The sequence below is a fragment of the Clupea harengus genome, chromosome 13 (genome assembly GCF_900700415.2).
Source record: "Clupea harengus chromosome 13, Ch_v2.0.2, whole genome shotgun sequence".
Taxonomy (NCBI): domain Eukaryota; kingdom Metazoa; phylum Chordata; class Actinopteri; order Clupeiformes; family Clupeidae; genus Clupea; species Clupea harengus.
In genome coordinates, this window is record NC_045164.1 from 22,679,784 (window position 1) to 22,701,112 (window position 21,329).

Genomic DNA, 21,329 nt, shown 5'->3' on the forward strand with positions numbered 1-21,329 from the left:
TTGCTGTGCCCTGCCCTCATTCATTCACCCACACCAGACTCTGATGATTTAACAAGGATTTACTGGAGCTGGTATTTTCTACAGTGTAACTATTAATACACTGTACAATACCTTTGAGTAGGCCTACAGTGAATGATGCTTCTTTAGTCACTTGAGGTACAAATTTACTGTTGAAAGATCAAGTCTCATTTGCATAGTACAAATAGGACCCAGTGCAGTTCGAGCGAACTAGGCCCACGTACCAGCCGCTGTTGTGGTTTGCCATGTTTTTCCATTTTTATTTAAGAAGAATCAGGTCTGATCTGTATAACGGAAAAATGAAACTGAACTGAAAATGTCTTGGTAAAACACCTGAATATTTCCATCATATATAAAATGAAAAAAGGGCAGCATGTTCTCACTCTTTGTAAATGACAGTGTATTTATATTTCCTAATGAAATTGTCTATACATTATATGTTTAGGAATTGACATCCACATGTGGTAATTACACACCAGAATAGCTTTATTGCAGCTCTGTTTTGAATAAGTGAATACATATGTAAAGGTTTAAAAAGCACCAGTGGTCAAAGGTACCACTTTGTGTATTATGACAATTACGTCAGAGGCAGAAGTGAAGTCACTTAAACTCAGCAATTCAGATATTCATTTAAGTTTATTTTAAACTGTTGCAAAATATATTTAGACTCCTTTCTGCAAATGATAAAGTAAATGGTCTTCAAGGTAACAATTCAACAAATAAACATTGTAATTGCATGTAAATTGCTTTGGATTAAACTATGTGCTAAATGTTACTATAAAATATGAATACTGACTCTAGTGTGTGAGTGTTTTTCTGAGTGAATTGGAAGCGACTGGGAAAGGCTCTTTTTCTCTATCCCCCTCATCTTGTCATCAGCATTCCTTTTTAAATCAGAGGAACATGCCAACATGCCTTGGTTTGCTTGCTAGCAGTTGCCTACTGAAGGATCCTAAGTTGCAGGTTAACCTAGTTAGCTCTCTGTGATGTTTGACAAATAAGCTGTAGGCTAATTCACTACCACAATCTAAAATGTACTACACAGTAGCAGTGTCGACTTTAGCCTGACATTTCTGGTGGGGCAATTTTGTATGAGGTCATGTCACCTCACAAAAATAGTCTACATTCCTCATTTTAGTCTGAATTAAAACTTCCAAAATACTCGAAAACTAGCAATAGCTAACTAGCAGTAACGTTACTGGCATTGGTCTGTCTGATATGATCTGATTATGTTTTTTTTTTCTTGGTCACAGGGTACAGTTCTCGCGGTTTTCGCAATATTCGAGTCGAGTTGCTAGGCAGATTTTGTGGGGCACATCTGATGGTGCCCCATCTCCCAATGTTATCTTTGACCTGTGTGGTTCATGCTCATTAATGTTTCCATGGCAACGGTCTTAAGCTTGCGCCGTAGCCCACAGAGCAGAGAAGGACAGCGGAGAGCAGCATTTCACAGAGCAAGCACACAGACAGAAACACACATGAATCAAATTACTCCAAAACAGGACTATAATGCTTGTGAGTCAAGCTTATTCTCACACACACATTCACAAACACATTCACGCTACTATGCATATTCAATAAAATAAGATATATTTTGCCACAAAGCACAGATTGAGCTTTCTGCAAAACAGCGCCATGGGGATCTGGTGGGGCAATGCCCCACGTGCCCCTAATGTAGAAACGCCACTGCACAGTAGTAAGCTAATATAAGGCTATTTAATATTCAGTTTATGTATCAGTGTTTCCCACAGGAAATGTGTTAGTTAGGTTTGTGATTGTCCTGGGAGATAACTGCCCCTTTTAATTTTTAAAGCTGAACTATATCTATATTCTTTCACTTTGAATTGAAAAGCTAAAAAACACTATATATACAGTATATTTACTAACCCTCAGCACAGATGATTAGCATTACATAATTGGTTTGTTATTGAATTGAAGGTGTTCCATGAAAAAAATATGACATTTTGAGTTTTTTATTTGTTATTTTAACAGGTTTACTCCTGTCGAGCTTGCATTTCTGGCAGAATATGCGAAGACTATGAACCTAGTTGCAAAGGCCCTTGATGAGAGACGAATGTGGAAATGGGGTGGAGGTCTACTTGAATTCCAATAAAGTTTGAGAAAAACATGCTCTTCGAGTTTGTTGTCTTTGACAGCATGAATATATTTTTGTATGACATTTTTTACCATGTATTGGACTCTGTCGGTAGGAAAACTGTATGATCAGGGAAAGTGTATTAAAACCGGATGTCGTCACTTTAAGCCGGTCTCTGGTTGGATAAAGCTTTTCAGCAGAAATGGACAAGGACCTTTGATTTATTCTGTAGGAACCATGCCGATGCCTGACTTTTAATATTGTGTGACGTTGTTGAAGTTCAAGTTCAACATTAATAGCGATTGAATTACCCTTGTGTCGTGTAATCGCTAGCGGTAAATAAACGTTAATAACTTGAATGACTGATTAAGGATATATGTTACACATCACAAACACATGTAATCGATGGGTTTTGGGGGAAATGAGGTAATTGGTTAGCTTAAATTGCAGTATCTTAGGCGAGCTAATTGACCTGGCTAGCTATAGCGGAATTAACAGTGCTTTGTGTTTGGTCATATAGCTTCGTAAAAGTTCGGTTAACAAGTCACTTGTGTGTTTAGTTGTATGACTTCGTAAAAGTTCGGTTAACAAGTCAATTGAGCATTAAGCCACCTGACTATAATGGGTCTATTCATATTAGCATGCTAACGTTACTTATTAGCAGCGAGGCTAGCTAGCTACTATGTGTTCCAATGGATTGTTGGTCTAAGCGTTAGCTTCAGTTAAGTCCTACAATAGGACAATACTCTGCAACATTCGTGTACCACATGGACAACTAACCGAGTCAATGTAGACCTAGGTTAACAAGTCACTTGTGTGTTTAGTTGTATGACTTCGTAAAAGTTCGGTTAACAAGTCAATTGAGCATTAAGCCACCTGACTATAATGGGTCTATTCATATCAGCATGCTAACGTTAGACTTATTAGCAGCGAGGCTAGCTAGCTACTATGTGTTCCAATGGATTGTTGGTCTAAGCGTTAGCTTCAGTTAAGACCTACGTGTACCACATGAACAACTAAACGAGTGAATGTAGACATATACAAAGTTGTGTAGATAGCTTTATTCACATAAGCCGTATAACTTCACAAAAATAATAATAATTTAAAGAAAACCGATCGTTTGCATGCCAGGCGATCAACACAACTTCTCAACTAAAAAGTAAAGGTCCTTGTCCATTTCTGCTGAAAAGCTTTATCCAACCAGAGACCGGCTTAAAGTGACGACATCCGGTTTTAATACACTTTCCCTGATCATACAGTTTTCCTACCGACAGACCCCACTCCCAACTCAATATATCAAAGATCAACAAATACACATATGTCTGCTCTAAAGTAAATGAAGCTGCCTGCAGCTAGCTATCTAGCGAACTATGCTATCTAGCTAACTATCTAGTTGAGAGAAGAGCCCCAAACAGTTATGGTTCATGTCAACTAGTATTATAAACACTTCTAGTACATAAATAGTCTCTCCAACAAATTTGTTAATGTTAAAATAAAAATGTTAATGTTACCGTCAAAATGTTAATGTTACCGTCTGTAAAATTGCTAAAAATCTGAACTTTATACTTTTTAAGATATTAAAGAAAAACTAATAAAAAATGTCCCATTGACTTACATTGGGCCATTATGACATCATAATAGGGTCATTAAACTGGCTTGCACCTGTGCTTCACTGACACCTGCGCCAAGGTTCCAAGGCTCCTCTTCTCTCTGTCCCTCTCCATTCAACTGTATAACTAGGAATATTAAGAGACACCTTCCATACTCTACTTTTTTTCTCTCTATCTTTCTCTCTATCCCTCTCACTCTACTTTCTCTCACACTCCATCTCTCTGCTTCACCATTTTCTCTCCTTTCAATATTTTCCCTCTTCACTCTCTCTTCTTTCCTTCTTCCACTCTTCTTTCCTTTCTTCTTTCCTTCTTCCACTCTTCTTTCCTTTCTTCACTTCTTTCCTTTCTTCTTTCCTTCTTCCACTCTTCTTCCCTTCTTCCACTCTTCTTTCCTTTCTTCTTTCCTTCTTCCACTCTTCTTTCCTTTCTTCACTTCTTTCCTTCTTCCACTCTTCTTTCCTTCTTCCACTCTTCTTTCTTTTCTTCTTTCCTTCTTCCACTCTTTTTTCCTTCTTTCACTCTTCTTTCTTTTTTCTTTCCCTTCTTTCTTTTCTTCTTTCCTTCTTCCACTCTTCTTTCCTAGCTTCACTCTTTTTTCCTTTCTTCTTTCCTTCCTCCACTCTTCTTTCCTTCTTTCACTCTTCTTTCTTTTCTTCTTCCTTTCTTAACTTTTGCATTTCATGCACTGGTATTTCCTTCAGGAAATGCATTTTCTAGTTGTGTTTGATATTTGTTAGAATTTTGCAGATTTTAAAGCATTTTTCTTTCTTGTGTGTGTGTGTGAGGGAGAGAGAGAGGGAGAGTGTGTGTGTGTGTGTGTGAGAGAGAGAGAGAGATAGGGAGAGTGTGTATGTGTGTGTGTGTGAGAGAGAGGGGGAGAGAGAGGCAGTGTTCATGAGAAGCAGGACAGTATGAAGCCAGAGAGGACCACCTCTCAAACAAATTGTGTGTGTATTTATGTAATATTGAAAGCTGAATGTTGTATACTTTAATAGCCTAATATTACCATTAACCTTACGTAGAGGTTCGAAGTGTTAATATTTTGTTCATATCATTTTTCACCAACAGATAGGGCTGGAACTGAAGCATAACAGACTTGCGAAAAAGGCGCTGTCTTTTTTTCCAGTCTTCAACGATTATGTTTACATTTAGAATGATTGTTTCCTCAGAGTGAATCTGTGTGGTCAGATCAATTATTTGTGATGTCTAAAGATAAAACAGTGTTAAAAGCTGTGCGTCCTGAAGGAACCATTAAAGGATAGTTCCATATATTCCTGTAGAATCTTTATTCTTTAGCATAAATACAATTGGGTATGTAGTAGTGCACAATAAAATTGGGAATTGATGTGTGTTAAAAAACTAAACCTTTAATGAGATAATATTGAAGTAAACTAGTTTGTCAGGGGTTGCTTCATATGTTGAAACTTATACCCTCACAAACTTAACACCATCTAATTGGATCATTATGGTATTGGTAGTGATTCCCACTAGCAACATCAGTTAGGAATTTCTTGGTCAACTGTCCAATGAAAACCTCAGAAATGGAAATCAAACACCCTCATGTGATTCCGAGGTGCCATGGCTACAGAAATGACACTTTGACTCTCAGGTTTGTAAAACGTATGACCATTCGACAAAAACCCCCACTACTGCTCACAAATAGGCTCACGGTGCACATGAAAATACATGACATGTATCTGCTCTGTACAGGCCTATGTTACAACCATTTTGCCATCACAGGTTGTAGAAATGGTGGTGAGAACTGAAGAGCCCTATATGGAGATAAAAGTCTTTTAAGTTTCTAACCAGACACTGAACCAGCTCATGCATCACACCAAGGCTGGCATGGAATGTTGTAGTCACTCTAGAATCTTCTAGTATTCAACCTATATAGTTCCCACCCTTAAATTTAAAAACTGACACCAATTCGGTGAAGAAAGCCTTAGCCTTTTTCAAACGGCCATCTTGGTGGTCGTCCAAATGTACAGGATATCAAGGCAAAAGCAAAGTAGGAGGTAAATCAGGGAGAAATAAAACTCAAAGCATAAGATGGTCGTTTTTTTTTATTATTGTTGGACTCAATAAGGAGTGATTGTACATCTAGTGCATCGTTCTCAGCTGAAGAAACATTCCTCCCAGGTTTTCAATATGGACCTGTTCCATTTGTGTAACAGATGAAATGTCAATGTATATATAGTTCACAATGACTCACACACGTACTTTCGCACACACACATACTGTAACGCACACAAAATCTCAAGGAGCGCTTCACAGACGAGGGTCTGGAGGTTTCTGGCTGTCTAAGTTCTGGGGTTTTAGTCAAGCGGACAGGAATTCAACTGACGTGTCCTTCTCCTCTACCAGTTCAGAGGCAGTGGCGTCCATCTTGGCGCGGGAGAACTCGTTAATTGTCAGCCCATCAACAATCTTCCAGGTCTTATCCTGTGGGATTTGGGGGCAGGACACATAATATTTATCAAACTTTATGACTAAACATGTGAAACACAGGATCTTTAAGGTGGTGGGGGGTCTTCTATAGCCTTTGCAAAACTTACAATTTAAGCAATTGACAAATAGCAAACCTGATTGACCAAAGACCAAAACCTTGCGCCACCTGAACAGTTTTTTCCCCACAGCAGTGGGGCTCACAAACAAGCCCCCTGCATCACACTGACTCTGGGTTTGCTAATTTCTTCACTGCATCTTAGCCCTGCACGTGCCCAAATTATTTAATATTCTATCTTGTAAAACATTCGTCTTTTATTCTTGTTTTTGCTATATTGTTGGTATGTTATGTGTTTTATGTCCTATGCACCAACCACCAAGATAATTTCCTGTATGTGTAAATATACTTGGCCATTAAAAATAATTCTGATTCTGATTCAGATAAAAGTATGTGTTTTAGTGTACGGGTGATCAACACATACAGTCTTACCTTGATAGTAACAGGGAATGAGTAGATGAGGTCATCAGGGACACCGTAGGAGTTCCCAGAAGAGTAGACACCCATAGAGATAAACTCACCCTGGAAATAGAATAAATCTAGAGTTAACCTTCACGGAACATAATGAAGTCCCATCTGACATGGACATGACACACCGTTGAGACTTGTTGCCATAGTGAAGACTTGTGATTTTTTTGTCTTCTTCTTTAAACATGAGAAACATCTCGCTAGTTGCCAAACAATAAGCAGAAAAGCTTCTAAACGCCATGCAACTGATGTTACTACACTTTTACTATACAAATGACTATAAAACACTATACAAATAATCTCATACATATTTGATCAATAAAAAAAAATTAAAAAAAATCAGCTATACTCAAATATGATCAATACTGACATCAGCAGTGCCGGTCCAGATGTCCCTCATGTGGTCACAGATGGCCTTAGCAGCGGACATGGCGCTGGACAGCTTCCTGGCCTTGATCACCGCAGCACCACGCAGCTGCACCGTCTACAGGAGAGAGGCGAAACAAAACAGAGGATCAATCAATCAATCAATCAATTCAATGTTATATAGCGCTTCTCTAAATACCCGAAGTCGCTTTACAGAGTCCAGAGTCCAGTAGTCATTCATACACAGTCATACCGGTGGTGGTAAGCTACATCAGTAGCCACAGCTGCCCTGGGGCAGACTGACAGAAGCGTGGCTGCCAATCAGCGCCTACGGCCCCTCTGACCACCACCAACATTCATTCATATTCTAGGCTTCTAGAGGAGGCTTCTGAGCAAGAACGCTCACTTGTGACATGACATTTTGTAAAATGGAAATCAGCAATACATTCCAGTTTCATGTTAACTGAAGTGTTAAAATTGGCTTCATGGAAAAGTGGATTTGTTTTCTTCTGTGTCCAAGCTTGCAGAAAACAGCCAGAAAAGCTTTTTATTGGTAGTGTTCAGATTACTGCTTATTTCAATGACACGCAAAAGTCATGAATTAAATGCTGAGTAGTTTGTTCGTCTCCCACACACAAATTTGCACTAATTTTCTAAGAGTGCATGTTGGCTAAGATCCTTTAACTTTACTAAAGCAATGTTACACACCTCACAGGGACTAACTTTAGGAAAACCTGGTCTGTAATGATCTGTTCAGTCATTACATTTGTGCCACAACCAACACTCATGATGACACCATAGCTGGACTTACAGAGATGAAGTCTCCCTTCAGCCAGGCGTCGTCCTTCACCACGTCAAAGGCCGCCTCGTCTTTGCCCTTAATGTTGACCTTGCAGTGGTGAACATCAGGGTACTGGGTGGAAGAGTGGTTGCCCCAGATGATCACATTCTTCACATTGTCGGCTGAAAGGCCACAGCGCATTGCCACCTAGTGGTACCAATGGGGAGAGCAGTCATTTTTGTCAGTATATGAGGGGAGATTTACATTTCTCTTCAGAATAGTGAACCATCCACAGCAATATTCAACTTTGGGGCAAACACATGGATGAGGACAGCTTCAGTATTGACAACGTTCCCCTGGATGCTGCCAATGCCTAATGTTACACCCAGGATGCTGCGCTCGTCTAGTGAGCGTCGTTTGGCTCTGCCGTCTGTGCAAGTACGGCAATCCAGACTATTCTCATTTGTAGTTCCACGTTGGTGGAACGAACTGCCTAGCACTACCAGAGCAGGGGCGTCCCTCTCTACCTTCAAGAAGCTATTGAAGACCCAACTCTTCAGAGAGCGCCTCCCTTCCTAAACTGGCACTTCGACTAGTGCTTAACTTGCACTTACAGCGGTTACATTCCTGCACTTCTTTTTCTTTTCTATTTAGTTTTTCTTATTTCTTATGTAAAGTAGTATTTATTGTTACACCAGGGTTCTAATGCCCGTAGCTTGACTGTTCTCTCTCTCCCTTGTACGTCGCTTTGGACAAAAGCGTCTGCTAAATGACTAAATGTAAATGGATGCAACAGCCTACCTGGGAGCGGGCCCTGTTGTGGTCCAGACGGGTCAGGCAGGAGAAGTTCTCCTTGGGGATGGTTGGGGCGGACTTGGCAGCAATCAGGCAGTTGGTGTTAGCTGGGTTGCCGACAACGAGGACCTTTGTTTAAAAACAAAAGAAGAATAAAAAAACATAAATGCACTGCGATTATTAGAATATAGAATAGAATAGAATATACTTTATTTGTCATTGTGCATTAGATACACAACGAAATTTGTTAATGTTAATATTAACCCATACATGGTTTTTATATTCACAGCTGAAGGGAAAGGAAAACGCACATAAGGTGCATGACAAATACGATTATTAGCAGGAAAATGTGCAGCCTATTTATGTAATTTAAACAATCGTTTATGCTGTTTCTCAACAAAGTACAACTTCTCTAAAGGCCAAAAGGGCCCCTGCATGGCAATGAGGTTGCCACAGCGTCCGTGCACTGGTCAATCACACTGACCAAACTTTAATGTGAATAGGGCAGTAGTTTTGAGCCTACAGAGTACGTCAAGGTTCTAGGTGCAGTGCTTGATCTGCAACACCTCTGGGACATTAGGATTTACTGAAGGCTTGGCACCAGAGTGCAGGAAAGTTAAAATATGTAATTGTGAGTATCACAATAAAAATCTCTAATCAGAGAGACGTTTCTCATCACTGACTATCAAGTGCCTAAACTGATTCAGTACATAGCACCCATTCCTTTTCCAATAGTAGAGAGCCAAAATGTATGCTTACTGGTTTACCATGACTAGCTTTAACCTTTTCATATTTCGGATACTAAAACAAAAATGGCTTCAGAGTGTGTCATGTTACCTTGACAGTTTTCTTGGCATACTTGTCCAGTGCTGACCCCTGGGCCTTGAAGATGGCAACGTTGGCCTTCAGCAGGTCCTTCCTCTCCATGCCGTCCCTCCTGGGCATGGAGCCCACCAAGATGGCGACATCAAGGTCCTTGAACCCGACCTCCTCCTTGTCTGTTGGAATGACCTCTGCAGAAACGAGACACCGGTTATATTTTTAAAACTGGAGCCAACAATGAAAATATATGCTTTTCACAGATCCTGAATGACCTTCTTTACATCCAAATAGCTACGGCTCAACAAAAGTGAGATTTCCCTGGGTGTGTCAATAAAGCTTCACCTTCACTGTGCTGTCCATGGATTTGAATTAAAGCATCAGCTCAATGACTAAATCTAAATGTCAAAGACAGCTACTACAGCACATATAAATCTGCTCCAGCTAAAAGTAAGAGGCGCTACTTGTACAGCCATTACTGAGAACCAAGCTGTAGAGACAATACATCTTTTAAGTGACATGCTTCAGTGAAAATGGCCTCCCTAATTCAAGATAAGAGCTTGCATTGGATGCGCCTTATCTGTCCACGGTGTCCATGCTTGGATAGGGTTTTAGTGACGTGAGGGATCAGAAACCAACCAATCAGCGCCCTGCGCTTTCACATACACAGTCTCTGGGCAGCCAATCGGGGCCCTGCACTTTCACATACAGTCTCTGGGCCCACATTGTGTTTGCAGCACAAACGGGGTCTGTACACACACACACACACACACACACACACACACACACACACACACACACACACACACACACACACACACACACACACACACACACACACACACACACACACACACACACACACACACACACACACACACACACACACTCTCTCTGACACTGGGGGCCCCACACAAAGGAAGGACAGAACAATTGTGGAGATTAAATAAAAATACTGGCTCACAATACTGTTAGCTAAAAGTGCCCCTCGCGGGGGCAGTCTACAAAGACATCCCACGTGTAGACTACAGGGAAAACATTCAGCTTGTACTTTAAACTTGCTCAACAAAGATCACCAAATGCAATTTCTGATGCAAATTAAGTCTGAGTTTAGTCCCAATTTATTAATACACATTGGGGAAAGTCTGAAGGGAAGATTGCGTAGTTTTTACCTGTATGAGTTCTGAAAAGCGTATGTTGTCATTGTATTTGCATACAACGAAAATGTGTAGTTATAATATGATGAATGAAAAACATGCAAAAAAAACAAACAAACAAACACAAAACATGTCAGGTCACCTCTCAGAAGTGGGAGGGCACAGTCCTGCAACTCCATAACAACACCATCCAAGACTGGCATCATGGGTCCGATGTCAAGGAGGACAAGGATGATGGGCTAACAATTGGGGAAAGTGATAATGGCCATGATGAACATAAAATGTGTGTGAACCAACAAAGTAAATCCTGAAAGCTCATTTTGAGTTCTATGGTGCCATCACATATGGTTCATGATTTAAGACATGCATAACCTGCAAGGTTAACTTATTTCACCTGATCTTTGCCGAAGACATCTCCCTTTGCGATGGGGTAAAGGAGAGAATAGGCTATTTGCCCGGCGGCGCCAGTCACCAACACTTTAATTGGGTTAGACTGCGAAAAAGAGAACAAAAATCATTCATGACTTTGAGAAAACACATTTCCTATGCCCGAGTTGAGACATGCCAAATATCCGGGTGCACCCTAACGAATCTCACTAGGCTCAACACGTTGGTTTTTAAAAATAGACTCTGTATTTCTAGCGATCAGAGCTTGGCTTGTCAATGACGTAGTAAAGGGGATGTATTTTTAGGCATGCAGAAAACGTTTCCATCCTATTCCTTTCCAACTTCATTCATATACGTTAACTAGCCCATCCTTGGACGTATACTAGCCAAATTGGACAGATATCACTTACTTTAAAGCAACCAATATAGTACCAGGTCGAAACAGGACGACGGTAAATGCCAAACTAAAACTGTGCGTCAACCGTGACAACCATTCAAAACTGGAGCCGCTAATGCATGGCAGGGTCACACTGAGAACTTGGCGTTCCCTGCAGAGCAACTAAGTTTCCATACACACGGCCAACTTACAGAAATCATATTATTATATTTCAATGTGACCTGCCCATATTCAACGTCTAATCTAGAATAATGCAAATGGTTCCACTCGTTCCCATAAACGTAGTTAGTAACTAACGTTGAATGGATGATGCAAGTTGTCTTGCTAGCGAAATTAACGTAAATCATTCGACTCGTCTTCCCCAAACTTGGCCTTGAAATCAGTTGGTGCATTTTATAATCAATAACCTGTCATAAACAAAAGCTTGTTACACAGGCATATTCAAAAAACAAATGTTAAGACAAGCCTGCACTTACCATTTTCGGCTTAGAGCGATTCTCAACCACAGCACTCCCACTTCTTAACCGTCACGGAGGTCACCTTTATTTCTTGTACCAAGGTGGTCACGGGTTAACAGCACGTTGACAGAACCCGGGCTTGTGTTTTCACTGGATTATGGGACTCGTAGTTCTCTGATGGTGAAAAGATATCACGAAACGGGTGACCAAGTCATTTAAATACTACATTACCTACAACCAATCAGAACACACTGTAACGCCTCCTACATTGACAAGTTGAAACTATGAACACGAAGTTCCTGTTTTTTTTGGAGGGAATGAACAATTTAACACAACAGTATCCATAAAACAATACAATGATAAAAGCAAATGATATGCACTTGTAAACGTTGAATTAACGTTGTACAAAAAGGATAGCAGTCTTTTTTCTGAATTGACTTTCTTTACAGTTAGCGTGGCAGGGAATGTTGCTGTTACATTTTGGAATTAGCTTAAGCAGTTGAATACGCCTAAATGTAACATTGTATCAAGTAGTGTGACCTGTAACTTTCCATTTAGAACCATTATGTAACAAAAACCTATTTGATTGTGTCCAACCCAGAAGGTCTTGTTTACCGTAATCTTAATTACCGTAAATTTCTGCTTAGCGTGACAACTAGAAACTCACATTGAAATCGCCAGTTTACTTTTTGGTTGCTTGGACACGAATCACTCAATCCCTGCACATACATTCGTTAGCTAATGTTAGCTTAGCCAGTTTTAGAAATGCAACTGATAGCTGCTTGCAACGTTGTGAATATATATGGGTACATAACGCTAGCCACTTTTCAAATCACTTCTATCGTTTCAATATTGTAACGGTGTTCATCTGTCTAGTAATGTTTCTTGCTAATTTAGTTAGTTAGCCAGTTGCTAACTTCACTTGGAAGATAGTGGAGTGTGGATAATCTGACGCAAGAAACCAACACTGAATGTGCTAACACTGGCAAAAAAATCAGAGTCACTTTTTGCCTTGTGTCATGCACACCAGGTTACTTTTCTAGTAAAACCACGAATCAAGCAACTGATCCAATTTAAATGCATCACTGAACGATTTCAAACAGAGCACCAGATTCTCCAGGTAAGTTAATATCGTTCATAGTTGTTATCAAAATAATATGTAATGATGTAACGTTAATGTTTTAAATGCAATTCAATAATTTCCCTGCCATAGTTGCCATCAACGGTACTCTGTGTTAATGGTTATCACTCATGGTCAATAACAGTTCGCGACTCGTGTGCTGAATCGGATGCAAAAATGCATCCCCACACTTCTTCAGTGACGTTCTTGATAACATCCTTTCCATCAGCTTTGTCTGGGCGTTTTCTGTTTTTAGTCCCACCACATTTACTATAAATCTGCAAACCGTCTCATATGGAATCTTACCCTAAAGAAAACACCCATTGTAAAACCTTAAGAGTTTAATTAATTTAGCCCTTGTCTTGTCTGGAGTATGGTGATAAACAATGACATGCCACTAAGAAATCAAATCACCTACAGTGGCCTTCCTGGGGGCTCCTGGTCACATGCCATTTCTGTTTACCTTACTGTAGCCTACGGTGAGAGTGTTTAGGGTAATTTAGGCTCTCTGGTGGGAGCGTTTCTCCTTCAGGGGGCCACGGACATGCGATCCTGTTGTTGAATATTGCATGATGTCATTACAGCCTCATTACACCAGTCGAACAAAGCAACTATAGATTCTGTTTCACTTCCTCACCTCAGACTTTGTTTTCCTCTTAAGAGGGAGGCCAATGGCTGATTACTTCAAGAATACGCTTCTCCTAACTTTGAAGGATAGCTATGCATAAAAGGTCAATTTGGCAAAAGCCCTGGTAGTCGAATGGAAGTGCTCTACTTAAATTGCCTTTTTCTTTAAACATATTCATAGAGTAAGGTGCACTCTAGTTCATCTGGCTTCTGTGGTGTGATTATTCTCCCACAATGCATTGCATTTCCCAAGTGAGGTCATAAAGACTCATGTCCAATGCCCTTGTGGTAGATCTTGAGTAGTTGGTCCGACTCCTGCTAGATATAGCTCAATAACAAAGGCACATGGAGGGCAGAGTGTCAAAATGTCAGATGTTAATCAGCATATGGTCTCTAGTCCAGTATGTTTTTATGGACCGATGCCTGTCTAGTGTTCCAGTAGAGGTACACATTACAGTGGTCTGTTTGTGAAGAATGTGAACTAACATTGACCTTAGTCACCTTAAGTGCACAATATGTGCTCTGCATACGGAGCACAAAGGAACTCTTTACTCTTTTAGCTTCATCGAATGTTCTCAGATATTTCTTCCTTGTCTGTCTTAGCAGGCAACCCCTCAGTCTTTGAATGATGTCTTTTGTGTTTCAGTATTGTCTTCCGTTTCTTTTTTATACCGTCTTCATCTTAAATTATTCCTTTTTTCCTTTGCATTTATCTAAGTCACAGTCTTATTCACCATACCTTGTTTTTCCTCTTCCTTTCACTGGATTTTATTTTTCATCCCTTTGAAATTGTTTTCCTTTTACACTTTCTTTCCCTGCTTTCTGTAACTAATTCTGTCTATTAAACTCTATCCGCGATCATGTATGTAATCCATACCACTCCCCTAAACCATTTGTCGCAGATTGAACTGCAGTGTGACAACTCAAATGAACTGGATCGTTGCTATGTTTAATTTAGTTTTTTTTTGCAGTGGAAGCTAATACCTACCTCCAGTAGTCTATATTGACATTCTTAAACTCCCCTTGACCTGAGATGTTAATCAGTTATGGCTTCTTGTCGGTGTCCTAAAGTACTCATTGCTTCTCGTTGGCTGACATTTTAGGAACAATTGGCCGGCTTACAGCGAGATTGTTCTGCGGAGTAAAGATGTTGTCACTCATTTCACCTGTTCCAACAGTCTGAGCTTTTGGGGGCGCTAATCACTAGCCCTCTTATAGGCCTAAGTGGTTTTCATGTAAGAGATGCAGCAGACACATAGGGGGAGTGGTTGCACTGAGCACAAAGAATAGCAGAGGGATATGGACAGCCTTCTCAAACACTCTCAACTCACCCTATAAGTCTCATACTCCTCAATTTATAATTCACACTAGTCTGTGGCATCAGCTGTTGGGGTTAAACATTAGGCCTAAATGGGAAGACTGAGGGAATTGATTCATTGGTTTGAAATTGAATAGAGCAGTTCTTTGTGTCTTGAAAGGATCCTAGTTAGGCTTGTGGTTAATATGTTTTCCCTGAGATTCTAGGAATTGACTTTGGAGTGTATTTGGTGCAATTAGATTGAGATAAATCACTTGGTATGGATGGCTGATACACTTTTTTGGCAGTTGAATTTTGAATTTTTGCATTTCTTCTGTGAGACCTTACTGGATTTAAGCGCTTGTGTTTCCAAACAGACCCAAGAGGGGACTGACACAGAGGCCAGTGCATTAGGAGATGGGCAGATTGGACATAGTAGCAGAACTGGGCCAATACTCAAACATATTTTGTGTACAAAAAACATAGTATCAATTCTCATGCTTGTCCAGCCATGTGTTTCCATTGGCTGTGTGTCACATAAAACAATACAGATTGACATTTAAAAAAAACAGGAATTGATTTGTTTCATGTTTATACAGATTTGGCACATCCATTTAATGCCGATTTGTTCTTGTGCCATTTCTTGTGGCAGTTTAAGCTGAGTCTGTTTACAGAAAAACAGACAGAATCATCTCTTGTCACTTCGCGTATGCTGACACCACCTAACAGGCCCTTTGTTTTGTTTTGTTTGACTGGCAGCACCAGCACCAGCACTCTGTGCTCTGGGCTCTCGTCTGAGTGAAGTGTGGATGAAAGAGAAATTAAAAGATTAAGGGCAGTGTTCGAAGCTAGAAGTCACAGCTGCCATTTCGGATTGGATAAATGTGTTCAGTGCTCTCTTGTCACTTGTGAAGGTGGTATGTCCAACAGCTGTTGCATCAACTGTGGAACCATGTGGAAGTTGCAGCTGCATGCATGTTGCATGTTGCATGTTGGCATGTGACTGTGTCCTAGTGCACTTATGGATACAAGTTAAATGATTCACAGTTCACAGTTACTCTTGGACATTTGCTTTGTGTGTGACAACATTTTCCAGTAACACAAAAAACACGTGAAATATAGTATTTATAGTATAATATAGGCCGCACTTAGAAAGTGTACACTTCTAAAGTGTAACTCACTTTTATCCACCCATGTAATATTTCAAAGCAACTAATGGACCTCACACATCTTTTTGAACATTTCTTAAAAAGACCTTTTTTATTTGACATGTGGATAGTAAATGTTTATATTTGTCTTTCACTCTGGTTCCCTCTCTGTTGACATGTGGGGGATTATGCATACTCTCTGTGTAAAAAGGAAATCACAACAAACCCCCGAAGACAACGATCGGGACGATAACATCTGGTGCCGGTTCCCGTGGCGACCTGCTCTAAATGTGTGTGCTGTGAATACAAGGCATTGTGGGTGCTTCTCTCTCCCTCACCCCAGCCCTGTGGCAGAGAGGGACAGCAAGGGCCACACTGCCCGCAGTCTGCCACTTGCAAGTCCTGATGGCTAACTCTCCGTTTGCTTGTGCTGACAGAATGGTAGAGAGAAAAGAGAAAGAAATGCACATAGATTGCTCTGAATTTCTGTGATCTGTAATGCGCTGGTTTCTGACACCCATATTTTATGTATGTTTGACAGGAATGTAATGCATTAATGGTGCTGCCACTGATGTGGTGGTAACTATCTACCTGTTTGTAAATCAACCTGCTTGATTGTCAGACATATACCAACTCGTATTATTAATAGATTGATTGAAGCACACAAGCCGCAGAATTGAGTTTCACAAGTTAAGTCACTTTTCTGGGACCCTAAAGGCACTGTAGGCATGAGGTTGCTGTGACCGATAGACTCCACTAGATGTCAGCATTGGTTCATTTAGTGCTGTGCTGAGGGCGAGCTTGTCCGACGGGGTGCAATTATTTCCCACAGAACACACAAAACTGGTTTGGTATCGCATTTTGGCAGACATGCCCATGTGGATATACCTGTTTGGGTGCAGATGAGGTTGATCTGATTGTTTAAATTCATTACAGAGCTGTTTTTGATTAGTTCAGTTGCGTTAGAGCTTGTGTCGTTGTTGTCAGCGCAATGTCAGAGCCAGTCCTACACTCACTCTATACACATCACATTGGCAGGTCCATAACAGCACCCTCTCCTTTGCTGATGGTGGGAAAAGCTGGCAAACCCTACATGTTCATGTGCTTAAGAGTGCGCAACAGGACTTTTGAAAATAACCTCCCACTGGCATTACAGAAGGACTTGAAAAGCATTCTCGGACCAGCAGGGGACCCAGCATATATTATATTAATGCCATGATGTGACTCAGTATGACACTTGAGGCTGGACCTACAGAGGGGACTGCGTCAGTATGGCTACATTTAAGGAGATTCATTTAGCTGTATTTCAGTACTCAGTACTGGTGTATGCACACTGTATCTTAACGCATGCACTTGGCCCTCGAGTGATCAAAGAGCACTGTCTGTGTAATGTATGAAAGAGTGTAAAAATGAAAGAAAAAAAAAATCCTCTCTCTTATCCCTACGCGCCTGGCAGCTAGATGAGGATATCATAAGGAGTTTAAACACCTCAGCCTCTTCTGATCAACCTTCGCCCAGCCCTGTCTGTCACTCCCCGCCCACTGTTTGTTCAAACAAATAGGGTGTGAAATATGTCATGAAATCAAAGCGTAATAATGTTAGCTTAGCGATGCCGCAGGATTGAAATGGAGATGTCTCACTTCCTCCTACCCCGGCGCCCTTTGAAGGCGCAAATAAAGAGCACAGCGGTCTCATCCAGCGCGCCCTCTCAGCGGTGACGCGTAATGGCTTGTGCACGTTTCACCTCTCCAGGCCTGTGTTTGTTGATGTGGTGTGTCCAGGCTTATCTGGGCCCGCGGTGCGACTCGGTAACAGCAGAGGGCGCTAGTAAGCCATGCACAAAAACAAAACAAAAAGTGAAGTGCTCTGTGATTTTGCAGCGGAGTTGGTTGGGGTTACGTTTTTCAGGTTTGGTTCCCTGGCTGCTGCGCCAAACGTCGGGCACAGAACAACAGAAGTCATGTGACGCCGCGGTTCAGCGCGTTTGCCACGGGGTGGTAGGTGGCGAAGGGAGAGGGGGTGGGGGTGGACGGGTGGGGTTACGAGGAGAGCAGCAGGCTGCACCTCTTGTTTAGTGCAAAGGTGTTTTGTTATTTGCCTGCCCCTGTAACCACTCAGCACTCCTCCGTGCTCCATGAATCCAAATCCGTGTAACTGGACAGCGGTCTCCCAGCCCTGGCATCCACACCCCTCTGCACAGCAATAAAGGCTGGGATGAGGAGGAGCAGACGCCCTCCCAGCCAGGGCCCTGCTGTTGGCAGTTTTTTTTTCCCTTTCTTTTTTTCTTTTTTGCTGTTGTTGTTGTTGTCGCTGTTTGTTTGTGCTCACACGGAATGTTTTTACCCTCAATATGCGCAAGGATTAAGGCACCATTTTTCCCCTGCCCTGGGTCACCACGCAGATGTTGACTTGGATAACGTTGCCGTGCCGACGGCCTCCTTGTCTGCACTGACAGTGCAGTCAGGCCACCGGTAAGCCTGTGCACACGTGTGGGAGGGGACCGCGGGCCCTTTGATCCAGTGTCATGCGCCTGAAAGGGCTCTTTTTTTTGGGGGGTGGTGGTGGTGTTGTTGATTCTCAGGGGCAGTCACACATGCCACGTAGGCACATCTGTTAGGAGGGCAGATATGGACAAACTCACTCTATTTCTCTCTCTCTCTCTCTTTTTTTTTATCTACCTCTCTTTCTTCTTATTCCTCTTCTGGGTCTCTATCTGTCTTGTTACTCATCACTGCTCACAGACTTACAAACACACGCATGGGGCAGGCTGTCCGGTGTTGTTCCCTCTGTCAGAATAGGGCAGGTTGCAGAGGGTTGTGTGTTTGTATATATAAAGGCTTAGGCTCATGGCGTCAAAACTAACTGCAACAGAGCAGGGCATCTGTATTGGCAATGATGGCTTAAAGACAATATGAATGGACAAGGGGATCTTTTTTTAACTCTTAATGCAATTGTACGGTGAAATAATGTATAATTTATCTGTATACATTTTCAACATCTACTGTTCAATTCAATTCCAGTTATCTTTTCTTTTTTGCTTCCATAACCAAATGACTGGGAGGAATAAGAATCAACTAGTGATGTAATTTGACCCATTCAAATTCTAGTGAATTAAGTCAACTCTAGCAAAAGTCTATTTTCTGACAGAATATCCTCAGTGACGTAAAGTCACTGAAGAGAATTGCATAGGCCTACGTCTTGTCAGGAGAGTGGTAAGTGAAGATCATTGCAATGACGAAAACATCAGATGGTCTTAGAAACCTCTAACTGAACAAAAATACAAACGCATCATGGAGACTTTAGCGAGTTACAGTTCAAATGAGGATGTCAGCCCGTGCATTGGGCAATAAACTTCACGTTCCCCGTGACTATAGTACTGATATAAATCTGCACACAATTTGACACAAACACACTTTTTTTTTAATGCATGGAGCAATGATCTTTTATTTCAGTTCATGAAATATTGGACCAAAATTTGACATGTTGCTTTTATATTTGTAGTGAGTATTTGGGCTTTTGTTGCTGCAGATGGATACCGTTTATGATATGTGCTGCCTGTCTGCTGTTTGGTTTTGAACATTTCAGGGCCTTATTTGTGTGTCCCACACTATACCGGTTTTTGGTTTTCCTGACCAAAATTGCCAGCGGTTTTTGAGCAATTACATGTAAGGTTATCTTGCAGTTAGTGTAACGGCTAACATGGAAGGCTCATATTGAATTCATCTCTCCTGCCTGCTTTTTGGTATGCCCACATGAAACGCTCTGGACACATCCTGTGTACGCACTCAAGTGGGTGTCATACGGTGCGTCGAACAAAGGTACCGAACCGCTGTGCAGACGGCAGCTCGCTGGAGACGAGCCAGGTGAAATCAGAGCTTTGATGCAAGTCCCCGGGGAGCGGGAGACACGAGGTACTAACGGTAATAATGTCATTGTGCCGGAGACGCGGCGATCCCTGTCGCAAATCACCAGAAAGTGTGGGGTGAATTTTCCATATGCCTGCCTGCCGCAGAGAATGCGTGGTAAATATTTTGGAATAAGGCAAGAGCGAGCGAGCGAGCGACAATCATCTTGGGTAGAAATAGTTCACACAGTATGTCCCTGCTGCTTCATATAGGCCTACGGATTCCATGGTCTGAGTGTTTAGGTGTGTGTGTTTTTTTTTTTCTTTTCTTGAAACATGAAACTCTACCCCTTTGAGTCATTTTAATACTTTAACTGCCAGTGAATATTCAACACAAGCCCTGTCCCCTGTGGGTGAGAAGAGGGGGGAAAGGCGATACAGGATCTAACAAGACAGGACTTGGTGCTGCAGTGCACTTCCCCCGCCATTGTCACAGTTGACCCGGGGAAATCAGCCTGCATTTGAAGATTTTCTTTCTTCAGAAGAGGAGAAAAGGAGACATGTGTATGTGTATCTGAGAAATCCTGAGGTCAAATAAAGCCTCAAGTGCGATTGTTGAAATGGGGAGTGGGGACTAAGGGGGGGTGGGAGGGGGGTGGGGGGGGGGGGGGGGGGGTGTGTGTGAGCGAGAGTGCTTTTTCTTTTTGGATGTAGGGTGGGTGGTGAGGTTACTGGCAAGGGGGGGGAACAAGAGGCCTCATCCACCAAAGTGGTGAAATGATTGGGCTCGTTGAGGAGTATTGGATGGGAAGTTTTCACGCATGGTTGGGCACTCAGGCTGCCTGTCAGATGGAGAGGGTCCAGGTGTTTGGGAATTTTGCCGGGTGCTGCTCCTGCCAGCCCGTGTACATTTTTTCCAAGCCTCGACAGCCTCCCTCACCCTTGCAGGGGCGAGGTTGGGAAAGTCAAAGGTCCTGTGGAAAAATGTGACCCCCCCCTATTCACAAATTAGAACGACTCGACTCGCTGTCACCGGCAGATATGCCAGCTCCCCTCACCTCCCTTTAAGGATCATGGATGGGTGAAGAACCATTATAGCTTAAATTACTCCCCATGTCCTCTTGTCCTCTGCATGGGCATAAGTAACGAGACACATGACTTTCTGTGACTCTTGCTCAACAGACAGGAATTTTATCAGCCCTCATACAGGGCATTGCTTGTGGCTTAAGATTGTGAAGATTTGTCACGTGGAGGCTACAGGCTCTCTCAGGTCACCTGAGTTTGTTCATTCTGTCCAAACGGCTCTTGAGCAGCGAGGCATCTTGTGTGACATCTGAGTGTTTCTGTGGGGTCTTTTAAATTGCTGTTAACGGAATAAGAAGGGGGTCGAACAGGGGTTCTCCCTCGGAGATGTCGCCATAAAGAAATTGTGAGAG

General features: G+C 41.8%; 2 protein-coding genes across 2 annotated transcripts in view; one reads left to right on the forward strand and one right to left on the reverse strand.

Annotated features, from left to right (window-relative positions):
* Positions 1 to 5,771: 5,771 nt before the first annotated feature.
* On the reverse strand, positions 5,772 to 12,024 carry mdh1ab (malate dehydrogenase 1Ab, NAD (soluble)). The gene is made up of 9 exons (XM_012819908.3): positions 11,876 to 12,024; positions 11,010 to 11,108; positions 10,758 to 10,854; positions 9,477 to 9,652; positions 8,646 to 8,768; positions 7,875 to 8,051; positions 7,068 to 7,181; positions 6,662 to 6,751; positions 5,772 to 6,168 (listed from the first exon to the last, which is right to left on the reverse strand). Exons 1-9 carry the CDS (start codon positions 11,876 to 11,878, stop codon positions 6,046 to 6,048), a joined length of 1,002 nt encoding a protein of 333 aa, XP_012675362.1. The 5' UTR covers positions 11,879 to 12,024; the 3' UTR covers positions 5,772 to 6,045.
* Positions 12,025 to 12,809: 785 nt separating this feature from the next.
* Positions 12,810 to 21,329, forward strand: part of LOC105893431 (WD repeat containing planar cell polarity effector) — a gene marked incomplete at its 5' end in the record, with an annotated part of 68,192 nt that continues 59,672 nt past the window's right edge. Inside the window, one exon of the mRNA XM_031578573.2 lies at positions 12,810 to 12,977. Coding sequence (XP_031434433.2) covers positions 12,810 to 12,977 — 168 coding nt within the window. The remainder of the gene's footprint in view (positions 12,978 to 21,329) is intronic.